Raw genomic sequence first — 21,387 nt, 5'->3', positions numbered from 1 at the left:
GTCGGTGCGTGCCCTGCTCGTTGGGTCTCACACCGCTCGGATGTCACACGTGCCAGCGGTGCTTCACCCTGCGTTTTGCTGTACGGTTTGGGAGCCACGACGAGGGGCTGCGGGGGGGGGTTAAGGAGGACGGTGTGGCCGGGCACGCGTTCTGGACGTGGAGAGCTTCGCTGGAGGATGGTCGTGAAGATGTTTGGGGGCTGGAGCCCCTCTGCTCTGGAGACAGGCTGAGAGAGTTGGGGCTGTTCAGCCTGGAGAAGAGAAGGCTCCGGGGAGACCTTCTAGCACCTTCCAGTGCCTCAAGGGGCTACAGGAAAGCTGGAGAGGGGCTTTTGGCAAGGCCATGGAGTGACAGGACGAAGGGGGACAGTTTTAAACTGAGAGAGGGGAGATTGAGATGAGATCTGAGGAAGAAATTCTTCCTGTGAGGGTGGTGAGACCCTGGCCCAGGTTGCCCAGAGAAGCTGTGGCTGCCCCCTCCCTGGCAGTGTTCAAGGCCAGGTTGGATGGGGCTGGGAGCAACCTGGTCTGGTGGAAGGCGTCCCTGCCCGTGGCAGGGGGTTGGAACTGGATGGGCTTTAAGGTCCCTTCCAACCCAAACCAGTCTGTGATTCTGTGATTCATTCTACGGTGCACGGCTGGTCCTGCCCACGTGAACTGGCAGTCGGTGAAGCCCTGGCCCCGCCGCACGCAGGGAGGTTTTTCACTGGCACAAGCACAATTGTAACCTTTCATTCAGAGGAGGGGTTGCCGTGCGATGACGGTACAGTTAGCACATTCTGAACAAGTGATCCTGGTTTTCCGTCCATGGCTGCCGCGGCGTGCCTTGTCCTCTCTGTTGATCTGCGGGTGAGATCCCACCGCCTGCCATCAGCGAGCGGCCGCAGCGGGATACCACGGAGCTCCCCGGCCAGCTCCACCGTGCCTGACACCGCTGCGACACCGAGCTGGGGGGAACACACAGGTTTTGACTGGCACCGTTGGTTTTGGTAGCTGTCGTGGCTGATGTGACCCCGTATCTACCCTCCCTACTCCAGTGGAGGAGAAGTTCAATGCTACAACTACTCTGCTGCAGAGCTTCTCCCTGGTGCAATCTCAGTTACAGTGGGCTGGAATATGCTGCTCATCACCAGAGGGGCGAGAAGCCTCCTTTGATGAGAGCCCTGTTCTGCTGTAGCTTGGACCAACCCCATTGGCATGTCTCCTCTCATAATTTCATCTTAAAAACTGCTGATGTTGTATCTCTTCTGTTGCTGTTCTTTGGCAGTCAGAGATTTTGCTCATTCCACACGCTTTCATCCCATTTCTGCCTGTTGTAATGCGCAACCCGTTCTCAGGATTAGGACCACCAGCTGCCGTGTGTTTGTAATGGTCATTTATGCACTAAAACGCCGTGCAGGTGGACAGTGTTAAAGGCAGTGTAAGAACGTTTTGTTGACGTAGCGAAACCTGGAGGTCGGCTGCTTTTTTAACCAGATAAGGTACGACCACCTGATTGGAACTGGTAGGAGCAGGCTGGGTAAGGGGGATCAGGTGAGGGCAGCAGCGCTGATGCCTCTGCAGATCAAGCTTCAATGAGGACATTAGAGCACTTACACAGAGAACAACTTTGCCAGTAGTTTATGTTGTTCTAAATAGCAAAATCAGACTTTCCTGGTGGCTGGGAGGCGAACGCAGCTTTGATGATGTGCCCAATTTGCTTTTAGTCCCTGTAAAGATTTGCTCCTTGCAATGGTTTGCCCCACCAAGAGGACTGAGAAGAAGAGGGTTTACACCGTGGTCCTTTGTACAAACACCACTAGATTAAGCGTTCCTGACGTGCTCTGGAGGAAGTCTTTTCTCACCCTCAGCTGGAAGGGTCGTGGTTATAACTTCAGAGCTTTGGGAGGCAGAGCTGCTGTAAAGAAAGGAAAAATGTGGTTAAACTGTAGTGTGAAAAACCCCCCCTGTGCTGGCAAGCAGTTGTGCTGTAGTCCTTCATAATATGCTAGTGGTAGATTTGCCACGTTTTGACATTTTCATGGGGCCGTTCTGATCTGCTTGCTTCACGAGCCTCATCGCTGCCGATTTTGGGGTTAGAAATAAGGTCTGCTCCCAGAACTCATAGGGGTTCTTTTAAGGTTTGTTTTGTGTATGGATTTCCGACTATTGTTCCTCTTTTCTGGTCACCTCTACTGTTTCAGCTTCTCTTCTGGAAATAAAATCCCTGATCATCCGTTCTGCTGCACTCTGCCGAAGTCCATTCTGTTTGGCCTCGGGTTCTTCAGTGGAGACAGCTTCTGCACTGAGGTGCTTCCTGACTTTTCCCTCGTGATAATCACGTGGTAATCACTGCCCCGTGCCTTGGGCAAACGCTCCTGGAGTGGTATTACGGCGGGGCTCGGCCAGGTTGCTGCTCTCCCAGCTGTTCCTCTGCATTGCTGGGAGCGCTGACCAGGAGGCTGGTCTCTTCTGCTGCGGTGAGGCAGGGGTGGTGGGAGCCGCTGGCACCCTGCTCTGTCCCTGCTCCTGCTCCTGGCACCTCCATGCCCTTGGGGCCGCTCGGACACTCCCTGATGCTGACCATCCGTGTCGGGCTCGGAGCTGTGTTACTTTGGGACACCCCAAATGCTACCACAGGTCTTTTTGAATCTTTTCAGCACTGGTGAGGCCACACCTTGAATCCTGTGTCCAGTTCTGGGCCCCGCACTTCAAGAGAGATGTTGAGGTGTTGGAGCGAGTGCAGAGGAGGGCGACCAAGCTGGTGAAGGGTCTGGAGGGTCTGACCTACGAGGAACGGCTGAGGGAGCTGGGGGTGTTTAGCCTGGAGAAGAGGAGGCTCAGAGGTGACCTTAGTGCAGTCTACAACTACCTGCAGGGAGGTTGTAGCACAGTGGGAGTCGGCCTCTTCTCCCAGGCAACTAGTGATAGGACAAGAGGACACAGCCTCGAGCTTGGCCAGGGGAGGGTCAGGTTGGACATGAGGAAGCATTTCTTGTCAGCAAGGGTCATTAGCCATTGGAAGGGGCTGCCCAGGGAGGTGGTGGAGTCACCATCTCTGGAGGTGTTTAAGAAAAGCCTGGACATGGCACTTAGTGCCCTGGTCTAGTTGCCATGGTGGTGTCAGGGCCATGGTTGGACTCGATGATCCCAGAGGGCTCTTCCAACCTCATTGATTCTGTGATTCTGAGCCAAAAAGTTAGCAAATTGGAACTGTTTATTCTTTTTGACAAAGATGCCCTGCACATTCCAGAAAGCAGTTAGGGTTTTAGCATACGCCTTTGGAAACAATCACCTGTCACGTGGCAAATAATTTAGGTTTTCTCTAGCCCATGTCGTTCTTGTCATTCATGTTTTTGCAGCCTACTGCCTTTAAAGTGAGCTTGAGTGACTGAAGTTGAGATATTTTACAAGACCCTTCTGTAGGAAACAGTCTGTCTTTAAAGCATCTTCTCGAGTATTCTCGGTGCCTTTCCTCTCCACAAAATTCAGTTTAAAAAGCCGTCGGTACCAAATGATATATCCACCGTTCTTGTCAATGTCACGGCCTTGTGTCACGATGCTGAAAGGTATCTCCTCAAATTATTGTTCCCCAGTAGTTGTTTCTTTCGGAGCAGGGCTCTTGTATAGCTATTTGTTGAACTGTGTACCTACTGAATTAGTCAAAGACCTGGCTAAAACCATTTTTTTCTTTTCCTCTTTACCCCTCCCCCAAACTTGCTTTTGTTATGTATTGGCTTGCTAATCCTTGTGTTGAGCAGTATCAGACATCACCTTTCTTGGGGGCACTTAGTCCACTCTTCCGCTTTCTTTGTCAAAGGGCTCCCTTAATAGGAGAAGTCAACAGGGAGGACAAAAGGGATTGAAAGTTGTATTTAATCGGGGTCAGAGAGGTGGTGTTGGGAGTGACGGGCCCACAGGCAGGCTGGCCTTTTATGCTTTCCGACGCAGATGGTCCCAAAGCATTCAGCTAAGTGAAGAGAAAGCTGCCCAGTGAAAGCTATTGTAGGGCAGCATCGTTACAGTTGAGGAGGGTTGCCAGGGGTAACTGGAGAGTATCACCAGCATCCTGTGATCACTAGTCTGTGCCATTGAAAACCTCGGAGCGGGGATCGCTCTGGGTCCCTTGGCATCCTCGCGCTCCTGCGTAAGCAGCAATATCTGGTGCTACCTTTTTTAAAAATTTAATATCATTATTTTTACTTTGAGGCACATAAACTGTGGAATCATTTGCATTTCTTAATTTCGGAATAGCCACCTTCTGCAGAACGTACAGCCACTTGCTTTGGAGCATATTGCTTTTCTTCCCCTGGGGAACAGTCTAATAATATTTGAGCTTATTAAGATAACACTGTGTTTACAGAAACTTAATTTTTTAAAATTTATCTGAGTGTGAGAATGGCTGAAATCAAACAAAAAGAAGAAAAAAAAGGGGGTTATATTATTCAACACAAATAAAGCCTGCGGGCATGTGCGAAAGCTTTGGAAACTGTGCCCAAAATAACGCAGGGGGATTGCTGCAGCACCTTCTCTGGTCTAAACAAGTAGTATATCACAGCAGGTAAAATGTGTTCCTGATGAAATAGTCAAATGCTGATTGTTTTTTTATTTAAACGGGAATCCTACTGATTTTTTTGCTGAAGCTGTGGATGCTCAAGATGACAACGGTGCCCTAGGTCTCGCATGAAACAGTGTTTGAAAGTGCAAACACGAGTGTGAACCCTGAGCGAAAGTGCAAGGAGGTCAGCACGGAGAGCTCGGTGGTGACCAAGCAGCCACCCACCCGTGTGTGCCCGCAGCAGGCTGCGACCATGCAGGCAGCACCCCTGGGTGCCCGAGCCACAGGGCTGCCAGCCCTGCGCTCTGCTGGCGTGGCAGGGAGGGCCACAGATGGCGCGGTGGCCGGGGGGTCAGCCCTGGTGCCACCCGGGCAGGACGGGGTGCCCTGGGACAGCTCTGGGGGGGGGGGCACCGAGCCAGCTGTGCAGCCCAGTGTTGGGCACAGAAACAGCTGTGCCACCCGGCTTTGGGAGCAGAGCCAGCTGTGCAGCCCGACGTTGGACAAAGAGCCAGCTGTGCAGCCCAGTGTTGGGCATGGAGACAGCAGTGCCACCCGGCTTTGGGAGCAGAGCCAGCTGTGCCGCCTGGCATTCAACACAGAGCCAGCTGTGCCGCCCGGCGTTGGGCACAGAGCCAGCTGTGCCACCCAGCAGTCAGCACAGAGCCAGCTGTGCAGTCTGGCGTTGGACACAGAGCCAGCTGTGCAGCCCAGCATTGGGCACAGAGCCAGCTGTGCCACCCAGTGTTGGGCACGGAGCCAGCTGTGCCACCCAGCAGTCAGCACAGAGCCAGCTGTGCAGCCCGGCGTTGGCACAGAGCCAGCACGCCCGGGGCATCGTGCGCTGGTGGATGGTGCTGGCGCTGGGGCTCGTCTGTTTTGCCAGAGAAGTGCCGGGGGCAGGAACAGGAGGTCACGGCCCAGCCCGTGCTCCGTCGTTTGCGTGCCCTCGCAGTTGGTCACCCCGAGAGCGTGGCCCTCCGCCACGTAACGTGCCAGTGCCATCACACGGGCGCTTGTGCAGCGTCAGCCGTGCAGGGAGCCCTCACACCAGCTACTCTACAACTCGAAGAGGAATTTAAATGAAAGCTTTGTGTGCACTTCATAAAATAATTGGAGATTTGACTAAAAAATGAGCCGTTTTGGATATTTCAGCACTTTTGTACATTTTTAACACTGCAGATATTGTCTGTGATTGAGCAACTCATTTTCCACTTGTTTGTTTACTGCTGCAGGTCACCGAGATACTAAGCATTCCCTTTGAAATCAGCAACAGCGGTGGCATCTGTTGTGGACTTCTTGGGCCCTCGTTTCTCTACACTATTTGTTTTTTTTGTGTGGTGGTGGAGGGTGGTGTTACGGGTAAAAAAAAATACGTGGAAGAATTGTGTGTTGTTTTCGTTACGGCACTATAAGATTGCAAAAGAAAGGAAGGTTTTACAGGATTTTATAATAACGAGCAGTCTTGAAGTCAAAGTATAATCTTCGTTATAATGACACAGAAATAATGAAGGCTGGAGGCAGGTATGTAATTCAAAGAGCGTGTCATCAGAGACTGGCAAAAAAGGAAACGGGTGTTTCTGCAGCTCCTTAGGTGTGTTCTTTTCAAGCAACCAGTTAATTTATCATTCTTTATGTTTCCAAGAGAGAGAAGCTAGTTGTGCATTTCCTTCTCGGATTAATAGTTAGTAGTCGGCCCACACGTTTTCTTAGATTTTGAAGGTTGCTGCTGAGTGATGTAATCTGTTTGGTTTGAATAGTTTGTTTACTTGGATGCATTTACATTGAGTAGGTGGCTTTCTGCTTTCGTGCTCTGTTTTCATTTTGTAAAATCATTTCAAGAGTCTCACTGGGTCACAAATTGCAGATTACCTTTCCCTTATACTTCCCTTCACATTTCTGTTAAACAACAGTAATGTGGTCAGGTTTTTCCTACTGTGTCATCAAGCCATTGATCTCATATGAACACAGGAGTGACCTAAAGCAAATGCACAAATAATGCATTTCAAATACAGTGTCTTCATGTTTTCTTGAAAATTAACATTTGATTTCCAAACTTGTGCAGTAGATGTCTGAATTCAGTCATACTGGATCTTCCAAATCACTGACTTAGAGCAAAAGGAGGGGCAAGCTCTAGCATCCCAGCATTTCTTCATTGCTACTATGTCAAGGACTTGAAATAAAATTATTTGCAGTTGTTCTTAGCAGAGGTCCTAACTTCCACGCAGAAGCGGTGACGTTTTAGTAGTTTCCTGCCTCCGGTCTTGCCTTGATTTTAGGAGTTGAGTGTAGGGGAGGAATATTTTAAGTCTGGTTTTTAATTGTTGATGTAGATTTGGATTATTTTCTCTGAACCACACGCACTCAGCATCGAAGCCAAACCTTGCAACAATTCGCGGCCATCAGAACTAGGCGCGTGTGTAAAAGGGGTGTAGTGCCGGGCCACGTGCTCACTGTGTGTTGGACCGAGTTACACTCGTGCCAGAGCGTTCCTGTGAGCGGTGCGTGGTCGGTGCTGGCCGCAGCCCCTGCTGTGGGCAGTTGTTCCAGCAAAAACACCTTCTGCAGCCGTAGTTTCTTTTAGGCTCAGGTGAAGACATCTAGGGCTTGATTCAGGACCAAACCCAACGGTGCGGCCAACAAACCCCTTCTGTGCTCAAGACTTCTGGGGGTACCGTGACTGATAAACCCACACTAGAGGAAACCTGCCCAGTGTGGATGTCATTCCACTGTGCAGGTGCGACAAGTGAGACCAGACTGCTGCGTGCCTTTGGACAGCCTCCTCAAACACGAGAAGAGCCACCGGTGCGGTGCCCCGCACGTGCTGGCCCCTGCTCGATGACCAGCCGAAGGCAGGAGGGTAGACGTGAGTTGTCTTCTCCTGTAAAGTCTAGTTGGTCTTTTCTACAGTTGCGTCTTCAATGCTGCCATGTCCGTTCACGAGTACCTCTTGTGATGTTTGCCTCGTGTTTCCACTGCCCAGCTCCTCAAGACTTAGAAATTGGGTTGATCTTCGCGAGATCGGTGGTGGCTCCACTTCCCGGTGCGAAGTCCGTGCCCTGGTGAAGGGTTCACCCAACGTGACATTTTACTGCCTTTCTTGTCTCCTTCCTCTGTGCTTGCAGCCTAGTGAAAGAGGGTGGGAGTTAGAGAGAGTGTCTGTATTATTTGTTTTTAAAGGAGCAACGAGCTACCACACTGCTCAGGAAATTTGGTTGGTTGCACATTTTAAATGAGGCATTGATAATTTTTTTTCAGCAATAGGACAGTTTTCCTCTGAGCGTTGCTAGGTAGAAGCAGATTCCTCTTTGCAGCCAGCCCTTTTATCGTCGATTCAGACATCCCTTGCTGTTGTCCAGACGAAGGGGGAAAACCTGAATCAAAGATTTCAGAGATCGTTGCCCTGACTTGCAATATGGAAAGTATATTCAGTAGGTTTGCACAGTAAAATCATAACTCTACCGCAGTGACCAGTGCAAGGGGCTTTCACCTGAGGTGTGTCGGCTAAAGTGATTAGATTATTCAGTCTTTATCAGAAAAGAGTGACTTAAATCACAACTTCAAATATGTTTCAGCTTTCTCAGATTAATACAAATGTTTCGGTCCCACACATGAAGTTATGCAGCTGAATTACTAACTTCATATTTTAAAGAATATTAGTGTTTAAAAATCGACATTGAAAAAAAATGCTTTAATCAAGCAAATTATCATAAATTAAATTTAAAAAAATTATACATATGAAGTGCGTAACAGTTTCCTACAGGAACAGCAAAAAGTTGATAGCTGCAGTACTTTAAATTCAGGTAGGAAGAGCTGATGTATAGTACACCTTCCAGCTCTATAACGTCAGGAAAAAGTGCTATTAGATGTCTTAAAGTACTACTTTAAAAATAATTACATGCACCTTAACTACTTGGTGCTTCTGTTGTCTGATTCACTTTCAGCAAAGGCTTGTTAAACTGTCAGAATTTAGATGCCTGAGATCAAATACAGGCTTGTGAGCTCTGCCTGTCCCCACGTAACTGTTTTGTGTCTTGTGCACATCAGCACAGGCTGTGAAAGTACTTGAGCAGCATCCACCGGACTTAATACAGTGCTTAACCATTCGGGCACTTCTTCCTTGATCTCATGTTTATTTACCCCCGGTTATTTACCAAATGGACAACTTGCCTTTTCCTTCAATGATTTTTTTATGGAACAGGCCTTCTGAAGCCGAGTACAGGTTGGTTGCGGTGCAGTTGTTAGGGCAGTAGCCACATCCAGCACAAACGATATTTATAGTTAATTTCTCTCTAGGCAGAAAGTAGAGCACAGGGTACATTATCTATGCGTAAAAGCACTACGGTTCTAGTTTAATGCTCGTTGGTTGTTGAAACTTGGTTAGTGGTGCATTCAGAGCGCAAGTATTGCTGCTGTTTAACTGCAGCCCAGCCAAACGGGGCTGACCCGTCCTCTGACTTCTTTCACACGTCCACAGTGTTACCTGAGTTCAAAAGCAGGTGCCTTTCTTTTTGGTTGTCAGTGTTGTGGAGTAAATCACGGTAAAACTCTTCACCCAGTCCGTGGGCTCTTAAAAAAACTCGGTGTCTACCTTTGGGACTTGGAGGGCGTGAGGAAGGAGTGCGTTGCCTGGATCACAGTCCAGCCACGGGAGCCGGCCCCCAGCCCCTGAGGCCCTGCCAGCACCGGGGGGCTGCGGGTCGGAGCAGAACCGTTCTGCGCGTGGTCTGCGCCGCAGGGCTGGAGGGTGCTGGTGGCATCACGCCTCCCTCGCACGCTGCGTGGCGGTGCTTTGGGAAGGGGTGCGGTGGCGAGGTCATTTAAGTCTGTTAAAGAACTTAAATTTGGTAGGTCTGGAAGAAAGTTGTCGCTCATTACAATAGCGTAATTAAGATATGCGTTGTTTTTGGTAGAAGTGAGAAGGTTTCTGCTGTTACTGTGGTATCTGTTTCAGGAGAGGGGGGAAAAAGGGAAAAAAAAAGAAAAACAAACAAAAGAAACCAAAGCCACAGAGGCAAATACTCAAAGTGTAAATAAATTCCTCTTTAGCATTGTATGAGGCGCTTTTGACCCAGCCGTTTGTCAATTGCGGTTACACCGCATCCTCCTCCAGACTCAAAGGACTCCAGCTTTTCTTCTGAAAGAATGAAAGATAGCGTGTGTGCTAAACGTACACGGTCGTCCAAACGTGGGATCTGAGGGTCTGGAAAAGACGCAGTGTGAGGGCTTCCAATTTTTTAATCCATCACAGGCTTTTGTAGAGAAAATTGGCTTCACTCTGCTTCGTTGGTAAGTCTGCGGCCACTAGTGAAAGCCATGCTGTGCTGCAGTGGTGTCCAAATTTTTTGATCACACACCACTATCAGTAAGGAATTTTTGAGCACACCCCTCCACCATTTGTGTGTGTATTTGATTATAAATTATATGCGTGTAGTTTGATTGTAAATTATATGCATGTAGTACTGTGCTATTATGTACATTATAAACCATACACAAAGCAAATATTAAAAAAGGATAAGAAAAAGATTAAATAAACACTATTTTAAAAAATATATTTTATCTTACTTATTACTGGTACAAAAACCCTTTTTCTTCCCGCCCTGCAGTGGAATGTCTTCCCCATGCCCTGGGGTGCGTGCATGGCACTAGTGTACAGAGGTGGAATCAGGGGCCTCAAATTCTGTTTTTTTTCCCTTTCACTTTTAAATAAGGAAAAATTTAATTCTGTCATTGAGAATTGTTATTTGCTGATGATGAATAGAGACCACATTTCCACGTTTTATATTTGGAAAAAGGAGGAAAGACAGTGATATCTTCTCTGCTGTGGTCCTTGTTGCAAGGACAGAACTGTTCTAGCCAGTGAGAATTAGCAGTTCTTCAGCAAGGCCACTTCATTTTTCATCACCTTACAGTTGTGCCTCTGAGATGGGGATTATGTATTTCTGGAAAACTGTGTGTTTTCTGTTGCGAGCAGAAGAATGATGTTGAGAAGTCATCCATCCTAGTTGCTTTCTGTTCCCGAGGAAAGGAGCCTTTGTCGTGTGGAACAAAGTGTGCCAAAACATGAGGACTGACACAGAAAAGGGCGGCGGGTTCCTTTGGGTGCTTTGCTGCATCTCACCCTCTGCCCCTCAGAGCCCAGCGCAAGGTCATTCTCAAGAAGTATGGCTCTCAAGGCCTCCACAGCGTGTTAGTGCTGTTTGGTGCTTGTACATTTGAGGTGTCTGCAGAGCTTCACAGCGGGTTGAGAGCAGTGTGTGGTCCTTGCCAGGACAAACTGCGGTCTCCCATGACAGGGAATCTCAGAAGAGCCACTGCACCGTCTTGATGCACGCTCACAACCATGAAGAAGGTGTTGAGATCTTTTGGCCTCTTCCTGTGGTGAGAGGTGTTTGTGGTGCTGCCTTCAGATATGGACTGAAGAATCTTGCCTGTGTGGTGATAAGGTCGTGAAAGCTCAGGAAAACCAAAGTTAGAGCAGAGTGTAACACCTGAGTTTTCTTAATAACTCCATGCTGTTACACATCCTCAGCTGCATCAGTGCTTTGTTACTGCTCACTGTTAAGAGTGCCGTGTTACTGGGTCACTTCGCACGTCTTCGTTTTCCCAGCAAGCACGAGGTTGAAGAAGATTTAATGTGGAGGGGCCCTGTCGTGCCCAGGGTGCTGTTTGTATTCCTCACGCCTGGCACATGAGGAGGTTTCCTTGGACAGACCTTTTCTGTGGGAAATCCATGGAGTGACATTAATTTCTGTTCCTGAGTTGTAGAAGTATTTCTTCCAGTATGGATATTTTTGATGAGCCTCCTGCGTGTGTTTGATGTTCCATCTTTGCTATAATCCTCAGGAAGACTGAAAAGAGGAACTGGGGATATATCCAACCCGTTCCAGGTTGTCAGCTTTAGCTCAAAGTTCAGTTCTACCCTGAGAGTAATGCAATCTCCTGCATCCTGGTTTTGATCAGGCTTTTGGGGACTCCTTTGATCTGGAGGTAACAACAGTGTCAACACCTCTCTTGCATTCTGTTTTAGTGTCACTTTAGACTGCTCTTGATCACGTTTGAGCTCCATACTAACTTTGAAACCTGCGAACCTTGTTGGTAGCATTACACCTTGGTACAAGGGCATTCACATTTCCAACTGTATCTTTAGAAGTGTTGAGGGTTTTCCTCCTTCATGTCTCTGAAGCTACCACGTGATGTCTAATGTTGAAAAAACTTGAAAAGCTACAGCCATGGTCTAAGTCTGGTTGTCTTAGTTCATAAATTGTTCCTCTTAAGGACAGCAGAAGTGCCAAATCAGGATCAAGCCACAATGTCTAGTTGTCGTTCTATTTTGTTCTCTAGAGACAGGTTAGTCACTGCAAAGTTCATTTGAAGGCTCCCAAGAAAAGCCCGTGAAAGCGGTGAGAACTGCCACCGTCTGAGCTGTTCCAGCGTGACCGCCCTGGGTCAGCCTCATCCCACACACCCTGTGGTGCTTCTTCCTGTCTTTCAAGAGCTGTTCTTCTGCCACATCACTGTGTGGGAGCCTGATCTGACTTCGAGGGTGGGAAGGAATCGTCAGAACTCGGATGATTTAGTTTGCCTTTGCCCAGTGGGCCAGGTTATCAGTATGGAAGAAAGTTGAACAGAAATTCTAGCCCACACACAAAGACTGACAGGTAGTCTGCGTTGAAATGTGACTTTTTTTTTTCCTGGGTTAAAGATTTTTGGAAGTAGAGGAAGATTTTTTGGAAGTAGAGGTAATTAAGAGCCATGATTAGGTGTTACAGGTTTCAGATACTCATCTACATGACTATTCTTCGTTCCATATTTCATCCTCATGGCAGCATCAAGAGACCCATGCTATTTTTCTAGGATACAGCTGAAGGTTAATGGTTTTAGGTTTGTGATTCAGTTGAAGCATTAATGAATCATTTCCAAGGAGCTTTAAATCTGGATTCCTCTCCATTGTGGGGAGAAGCATAATGTTGTTGGCACATCTCTTACATGGCTCCTTTTAGGCCCGGTGACTTTGCCAGATCAGACACCACACGAACAAGGAACTTGATCAGACACCACCACAAGGAACTTTGTTCCCTCTTTTATATTTATATCTCCTTCATTCTGTATTGGTGGAAAAAGATGCAATATGTTGCCAAAATAGATTCCCAAGATGCAACTGTAGATTTTCTGTTAAGTGAAGCAGCAGTATCTTCAGGCTCCAGTTTTTGCTGTTAATGGAGTACCATTGTAGCTGGCTGCATGAAGGAGTCTGTACAAACCACCACAGCAAAGTGTGTGCATTGGTTGGGCTTCTGGGCTCCAGTAGTTAATACTGGTAACTACAACAGATACCACTCTGCAAGGGCTGATGAAGAGGTGAAGATCCTGCGTGGTTGTGGAGCTGCCAAAGCCTCCGGCTTCCCTTACGACCTTCAGCGATGAAGTTCTGTGTTGCCACTGACAGAATCTGCTGCACAATAATGATCACTTAAATACAGAATTAGTCTCGGTGATGTTGAAGTCGCTACTACAGAATCAATTCTTGGCATCCTGTTGGTCCCGTAAGAAATTTCAGAATAAGCTGAACCCACGCAGACCTTCCACTCTTCCATGCCAGGACCTTGGCCAAGCTCTGCCAGCAGTCGGTCCTGCAAAGGTTGGTTGGGGGAAGGGTTTACAGCAATATCCAGTTTGATACCGAAGTGAATACTACAGGCGTGTTGTCAGATGAATGACACTAGGAAATGAAAATTATTATTCCTATTTTGAAATTATAATTGTATCTCAAAACAAGGTTTTTTATGAATAACTTTGAACAGTCTAAGGCTGTTTTTGGCAGTAAACTATCCTGAAACTTCCCTTTATTTTATGACTGTACTTTTTATTTTATCTCTGTGTGCATTTTTTCCACATGTAATTCTGAGTTAGCATTTATTATTTTTCTCTTCACCAGGGATTGCTGGAATCTAAAAGGTATTTAAGACAACTTAATCAAATAGCTAAAAAGGCTTTCTCTTCAGAGTAACCTATTATTCCTTTTTCAGTCTTATAGGAAATAGTCAAAAAGTGATTTCTTGATGCACCTGATGAGAACAATAGATTTGTGTTCAGTCTTTCCTTCTCTAAATTAGAAATCACAGTATAGACAATGGCATTTCTAAATCATATATTATACCTTATTCTCTGGTGGGAATAAAATGTTCATGTTTGCCTCCTTTTTCTGTTTAACTTTGACTGCTGTGAACACTAGAAAGAATAACCCTGCAGCTTTTCTTTCTTTTTTTTTTTTGCCTTTTTTTTTTTTTTTTTTTTAATCTATTCATTTTATACTTTTCAGACAGATTTTTCCCCGGGGTGAAACAAAGGTTAACTGAAATTTCCTCTGTTGTGTACCTGAACGAATCAGCAGTTTGAGAAGGAAATCCCATTGATGGGCAAAGAGAGTGACAGGCTCTATTTAAAGAATTCCCCCGACTGTGTGGTAGACCAACCATGCCATGAATTTAACTGTTCCTGTGGTCCCCATACTTGTACCCACCAAAAAGAGAGAAAAACCTACTTTGTTCTGCAAATGTTGCGCTAAGCTTTGAAAATCATGAGCCGCTGCGTTTTGTGAATTAACCTTAGGAGCAGTGGCCAAGACTGAAGGGAGCAGCGTTCGTAGCATCAGAGAGAGAACAGACAGAGCATCAGCCACACTTACATGAGAGAAGGGGCACACTGTGGTTGTGTTTTAACGTGCGTCCGTGCGCTTTAGCGATTTGATAGTGCACAAGTTCCTCAAGGATGTGATTTACAGACTCACAGTATCTTTTGCTTTATTCACCACGCATTTTCATTCCCACTTACGGTGTGAAGCATCTTGCCCACACGTAGCGTAAGAGTACGTGGAGCTGAGGTGGATGCGAAAGGGCGTACGCTTGGGAGAAGGTGAAGGGTTTGTTGTTAGAGAAGTTGTGTAGCAGTTCAGCTACACGGAGGAGATATGTGGCTGGAAGGCAGCACTGGGTCCCTGACCGGATAAGAAGAGGCGGTGCGTGCTCACACCTGGGTGGTTTTTGTGTTTCTTAATGTCTGCGTTAAATACCAAAAGTGCGTGTCTCTGCGTGGTTAAATGCTCTTAATTCACGTGTATTAAACTTCGTGACCTTTGAGCCTTCTTGAGAACAGCGGCTCTCGCCCCGCGGCGGGCCCCAGCCCAACGTGCTGCCTGGGGATTATAAGGACCGTGTCCTAGCCCCAACTGTCAGACTTTTCTTCTGTGGCAATGACGGTTAAGTCTTCTCCCATGGGTAACGGCAGCTTAAGTTCGCTTAAAGTTACTTTAGTAGGTCTTGGGTTTTTTTTTTCACTTATGCAGGACTCTTCAGAGGTGTGTTTTTTTCTTTTTAATCTCTGATATGCTTTTGGCCAATGCTGCCTTTGCTTCAGTCAACCTCTTACATTTTAATTCCTTTCAAAACAGGTTCAGTTTTGTTGTTTGTTCACTGTTGTCTTTCCGATTTTGTGATGCTTTTCGAAAACATCATCCTGGATCAGATAAAGGTTGCTAAAAATAAAGTATTGCAGGTGTTTTCTCACTGACAAAAAATATGCATATTACTGTGCATATATATATATTAGATATCAAGGGGAGAGGCAGAAGAGTCTTTCCTTGCCATGAGAAAATTTCTCAAATTGAACTTCTGTCAATGATTACATCGACTGATTTCTCTGTGGGAGTTTATGGATGTCTTTGAAAGTTGCGTTAAAGATGTATTGACATGTAACCCATTATAACAGCAGGTGTCTTGTTTTTAAGTAAATCACCTTTTCCTCATCAAAGCAAAGCTGAGGAATCCCTAGAAGTGTCTAAGAAAAACACTGCAGTTGATTCCACTCCTTCTGCGCAGGGGTTGATTCGAGTACCTGGGCGATGCGGAGAGGGCTTCACCCGCTCTGGCTGCTGTGCATCTCGTCATTGACTTCAAAAACTTCTGGTGCCTTATGCAGGCGTGTATATATACACACACATCCATACATATATTTACATGGGTGCTTGGAATGCACCTTTCTAGAAGAGGAAGATGTGTAGTGCATCCTAGTGCATGGAAACCTGAATTCCCATCCTTTGCAAAATCTGATGTAGGGAGGGAGCCTCGATTTCTGTTTTGGGTCACTGCTTGGTTGTTATCGCTTCATCCTTCCACCCCTTGTTTTTCGGAAGAAGGGCTGCTTGAACACAAAAAATGTGAAACTCGTTATAGCAAATTGTGTTACAATAAGACTTGAATCACTTTGGTTCAAACATAAACAAGAATTTTCAGATACATGTAAAATGTCACAATGTGAAATTCTTACAGATCTAGATCATTTTTAGGGGTTTAAGGCTTATAATTTTAAAATGTTATTTGTTACTCCAGTAGCAGCCAGAAGCTGTGTCCTGACATGCTAAATATTGTTCAGAGATATGTCTGAAACAGTCCTTGCCACAGAGATCTTACAGTAGAATGTAATTAGGGTTCTCTATTCTGCAATGTGCTATATTAATTAGCAGTCAAAATCCAATTTTTAAAGCCCAGCTTTGAAACGTATTTGCCCTTCAGGCCACATATCGTACTGTCACAGCTTGAAGCAGCCTGTTTCAGTGGATTGGTCATAAAATAAACTAAATAAAATACATGTCTGCGTGTATATTCCAATTAGAAGGAGAAGGGGGGCCCCGCTTGCCTTCACTTTTAGAAAATTTAGTGGTTTATTTTCAAAGCTGAATGTCCAGGCTCTACGTGCGTTGTTAAATGAGGTGATGAAATGAACCTTTGCAGGGCAGGCTGAACTTGCACGGAGAACAGGGATGTGTTGTCTCCCAGCTCTGATGAGCGAAATAAAAGTGTGGCTTTTGGTGGGGTCAGGATCCGTGCCCGACTGTGCCCTGCCGTGCTGGGCAGCCTGCTCGGCCGCGGCGATCCTCGCCGCTGAACAGTTTATTGTTTATTCTAAGTCAGTTTTTTGTTCTGTGGAAACGGATTGTTCCTCCGGGCAATTTCAGGTTTTGACTGCTGGTCCTCGTTCTCCCTCCTCCCCTCCTCTCCCTTTCTGGGATGAAAGAGGGGAGGCTTGAATGCACACTGAACAGTGGTCCTAAATCTGGCTTCACCATGAGCGCCGCTCGGAAATTTACATTTTCATGCTGGTGGAGGGATACGTGCGAATCTCAATGATCTTTCAAAATTTTTCTTTAAATAAAAGCAAAGCTGTTGCTTACCATTCATCCTATTGTGTAGGGGCACAGGACAGCCAGGGAGTAATACTTTACAAAAGAAGAACCTTGCACAGCGCTTCCATTTTCATCTAAACGGTATATATTTTGCATCCTGTCTGTCATTTTTTTCTGGCCTCTTCTTTCCCTTCTCTTCTTCCCTCTTCTGCAATTTGAGAACCATTTCTTCAAAGTGTAAAAACAAGAAGTTTGTGGGGCAAAGTCAGTTGTATTTTTTTTAGTTGAAGTATGCAAATTAATATAATCTTGGAAAACTAGATTGCTTTTAGCAAGCGAAGGTGAGAAGGGATAAAAGCACAAATTTGTTGAAGATGTTCTGGGAGGATTTTATTAACACACTCTGAAAACTCACAGGTCCCTGTAAGTAGTGCAAGTTTTGTGTGTGCAACTGCTTCACAGAAACAGAGGGAAGTCTTGACCAAGATTATCTGAATAGTCTGTAGACTAATGCTTTCCTAAGATGCTGTAAAGAGTAGAAATAAAGTACTCATAGCCCCATTCCTTAAGGCAGAAACCCACCCTCTGCGTGTGTGTCTGTCTGAAAAAAGGATGAAATGCTTTAACGTCGTCCAGGCCTGGCCTTGCAAAATACCAGGTGGCGAGTTTCATTGTACCAGCCTTTGCTAAATACGGAAACCTTCAGCGATTAGCATATGTGTTTTACGTCTGTGCTTTGACCAAAATCACCGTCTCAGTCCCAGGAGGGGGCCCGAGGCTGGGGCCGTGGGGCGGGAGAGCCCCGTCCCCGGGCACCCCGAGGTGCTGGGGAGTGCGGCCGCCCCAGGGCCGCGGGCCCAGCCACCGCCGTGTCCTCGGGGAAGAGCTGCTCCAAATCTGCCCTCCCAGACCCGTCGCCTGCGTGGCTCTGAGTATTAAGGAGTGAGAACAAAGATTTTGGGTGCTGCAGACCAGGGAGAGCGTGGTACAAAGGGGTCTTGAACGCGCTGGTGGGCATGGCGACTGGAGGATGAGCGGAGGCCGCCGCGAGGCAGGGTGGCCAGAGGCCGGCCTGGGGGGCCACAGCCACCCCGAGACTGGAAGTGCCCGTTGGACCAGTTAATTCATCCAAACAAGGACACTAAGTGGGGACGAGGGGGGTGTTTGTCACCTCGAGCAGAGTTTTGTGATCTGTTTCATGGTTTAGTGCCAGACAAAATGCTGCGGTCAATGAGAAAAATCGTTGCAGATTTTTCTGTGTTTCTCCAAAGCAGGATTTCACGTTGGTTGCAGAAGCATAACTCTTCCTACATATTTCAGTCCGGAGAATTTATTATGAGTAAAAACAAAGCATTCTGTTGTGAATTAGGCGTGTAATGTTCAGGTCACCAAACGGATTTAGTAAAGAGAGATTTTGTTGTAATATTTCATTCAGCATTAAAGCTCTCGCCTTTCTTTTCTGATTTGATCAGTTTTAGTTTCTGGCATTAGGAATATTTGAATCATTGTATCATGGTTTTCCCCTGTGAAGCGGGGGATTTTGACAGCGAAGAAGAGAAACTTAGTTGGTTTGTCCTCAGGAAGGACATGCCTAATGATTGACAGGAGTTAATTTGCTGGTAATTTTGATCTGTAACCTGTCAACCATTCTGCCCGTGCATTTCTGTGAAACACGGCACTCGCGGTACTGATTGCCCGGGCAGAGTTTTGAATTACAAATATCTTTTCCTCTATGAATGAACTGCCTTAGCAGGCTTCCAAGTAATAAATAATGCACTCAAATATGTCAGCGCGCTTCTTTACTTTTAATGACTGGGCACCAAAAGGCCGAGTTTTCCCTTGGGCGTACGCACGAGGCTCTTCGGCTGGGGAGACCTGGCGCAATGCCGTCCCTCCTGCTGCTCTGCTGGGAGCCGAGGGGCTGGGAGAAGCGGTCCCCAGGGGTGCAGGCGTGGTGCCACCTCTCGCTCTGGTGATCCCTCCTTGCCCTGAATGACGCGTGGGTGAAGGATCTGTTGGGTACTTGTGCTTGAGCTCTGGCTGCGCCAGTTGCTGTGCGTGCCGTGACTGAGGTGTGACACATCGCTCTAATGGCTTTACAAATAGGCCAGTTAATTCGTTATTAATATCTCTGTGATGGTCGTTAGCGTTGTTGGCATTAGCGAGTGTTGAAAATAAAAATATTTCAGAGTGCTGTGGAGGTTAGAGCAGAGAGTATCAGCCCCAACTTTTGGATGAAGAGCAGCAGCAAGCAGGTATTGTGCTCTAAAGCACCCACTGAACGTTTCAGTGACGTACCCAGGTACTGCATTACACACTTCAGCTGAAATTGTTGACTTTTTCAGTAAAAGAAGGGTTAGACGTTATATTGTAGATGGTATAATTTTAATTTCTAGTCATCTGCCTTTTACTGGAAGTGAATTGTACAACCAAAATCAGTTGGATAAATTTTTACTGGGTTTTTTTTTTACTGTTTGTAAATCTTGATGTTGTGATTTGTGTTAATGACACACGTCGATGCTTCAGATTTGGTTTGTGGGAACGTGATGGAACTCTTTGCATTAAAACACACACGATTAATTTACACACAAGTTGTAATGGTTACTGTAAAAATACAGGTAAGGTGAACACCTCTGTTGACATGAAACCTCCCTTAATGATGAAAAAGATGCTGTGGTGGTACAGCTGTCTTTGCACAGTGAGAGAAGTAAACAGTGTTGACATGCAGAATTTTTAAACAGCTGTTTCTGCATCCCTATTCTTTTAGCTTATTGCCTTTTATTTCCTTTTTGATGTTTTGTTTTGTTTTATTTTTTTAATTCTGTCAGTCCAAAGGCTGTGTGTGAGAAGGTTATGGTGTGACAGTTGATAATTTAGTGTGTCGTCCTGATTTATTGCACATTACCAAACCCTGTTTTGAAATAGAGTTGCTTAGCTTACAGCCCTAGTTGCTGCAGTTATGCATAAAGTCATTTTGGCCTGCAGCAGTCAGAGAGCTGAAGACACAGAGTTTACGGATTTGCAAGGAGGAATAGTGTATTTTATGCTGTGCATTAACTTCTTGTTCCACGTGCTCCCACTCTGGCAACCTGTGGACTTGAGCAGGGCATCCTCACGAGTGCGGGCAGAGATAAACCAATGGCTGGAAGTAGAAGTTTTAGAGCCCCTGTCTCTGAAGAAATTAAATCCTTGCCTGAATTTATACCCTTGAGGGCAGGACAAGAGGATGGTGTCAAATAAAGTCCACCCGATAGCTGGACGTGTGCTGATTTTAAGGTGAATCAGGTTTGGTGCCAAGCAGGTTGATAGCTTTCCTTTACTGAAGGTAGAACTAGTTTCTCGGCTTTGGTATGTTCAAAGTCTATTACCAGTTTCAATAAGTGCAGTAATCATAATGTCAAATATATTGTAGAAAAATATTCATATAAATTAAATATAATTCATTTTATTTCTGTTTTTCAGGAGAAGTTGATGTGGACTGGTCCGTCTCTGATAAGGACTTTGAGGTAAAACAGACAACCAAATTGTTCCGTAATTCTTTATTTTTGCATTTATTAACGAGCGGAGCAAGATAAATGGGATTGAAAAATCCGCCTGTATTTTTTGTGAGGCACCCTTAGCTGTGTCCTCCCAAAGGCGGGCGAAGCCTGAGCTCTTGTGCAGTCGGAAGAGGGTCACCTGTTGGGGCAGGCACAGGGGCAGCGTGGGAAGGGGATGCCGGGAATCGGAGTGCCTGCACAGACTCCGCGAGGAGGAACTCAGCTCCTCTTTCCCAGTCTCTTCAGAGACTAGTAATTGTTTTGTGGCAGCTGGATCCCGCTGCCACAGGCGGCACCACGAGCCGCAGGTGTTTGGTTGGCCGTCCTGCACCCCCAGAGGCTGGGCTCGGCTCGGAGTTGGTATGGGTAGGCTGTGACCTGGAGTACTCGTGCGAGGTACTGTAGCATCCAGGAAGAGTAAGCCTCAGCTGCAAGGTCTGACCTCTTCGATTTCTCTCTCCAAGGCTCAGTAAAGCTTACATCATCAGGTGACATTAACAAACTCTTTCCCTTAAGAGAAATGGTATATTTGTATTTTTGGTATTTGGTGGTTTTGTACCTCTTCCGTCGTCCAATATTTCAGTTTTTTAAAATTGTGATGTTTACTGAGCAATTAAGGTTGAAGATACGATTTTCAATTCTGTCTGCCTGCAGAGAAAGTATGTGTGAGGTCACTTGGAGAGAGAGAGTTGTTTCCAGCTTCTCTTTTTTTCTCCTTTTTCCTTTTTAAATCTTTCTTTACAATTGCAAATTGCAGATTTGGTCTAGACTTGTATACCATTGTACTTTGTTCAAGAAGTCTCCCTTAATGTGTGCAAGGGAACATGTAACTTGCATTTGCAATTAATGTTAGTTATATTTGTCTTATGGGAAAAATTCTAGTTCATCACGAAATACTGTAGTGAGTAAAAGTGTCTTGACTGATCAAGGGAAAGCAAAACTTCATAACTGCAATTTTAAACAGCAAAAAAGAATGTCCCAAAGCGGAGGTTTGAACAAGACAATACTTTTCTCCTAGACAATACAGGTTTCTCTGTAACAGAATTATCCAGTTCAAGCCTGGATGTGGAAATTGCACGTGTAAAAAGTCAGATTTCTAACCGAACTCTACCAGCAGCGACCTTTACAAA

At 46.1% G+C, this 21,387-nt stretch overlaps 1 protein-coding gene across 2 annotated transcripts in view; it reads left to right on the top strand.

Annotated features, from left to right (window-relative positions):
- ZCCHC7 (zinc finger CCHC-type containing 7) overlaps positions 1-21,387 on the top strand; it is a 113,320-nt gene that overhangs the window by 55,581 nt on the left and 36,352 nt on the right. For both annotated transcript variants that reach the window (XM_068420212.1, XM_068420211.1), the window contains exon 5: positions 20,181-20,224. In XM_068420212.1, coding sequence (XP_068276313.1) covers positions 20,181-20,224 — 44 coding nt within the window. The remainder of the gene's footprint in view (positions 1-20,180; positions 20,225-21,387) is intronic.

Source organism: Nyctibius grandis, chromosome 30 (genome assembly GCF_013368605.1).
Source record: "Nyctibius grandis isolate bNycGra1 chromosome 30, bNycGra1.pri, whole genome shotgun sequence".
Lineage (NCBI taxonomy): Eukaryota > Metazoa > Chordata > Aves > Nyctibiiformes > Nyctibiidae > Nyctibius > Nyctibius grandis.
This window is presented reverse-complemented; position numbering and strand designations above follow the sequence as displayed.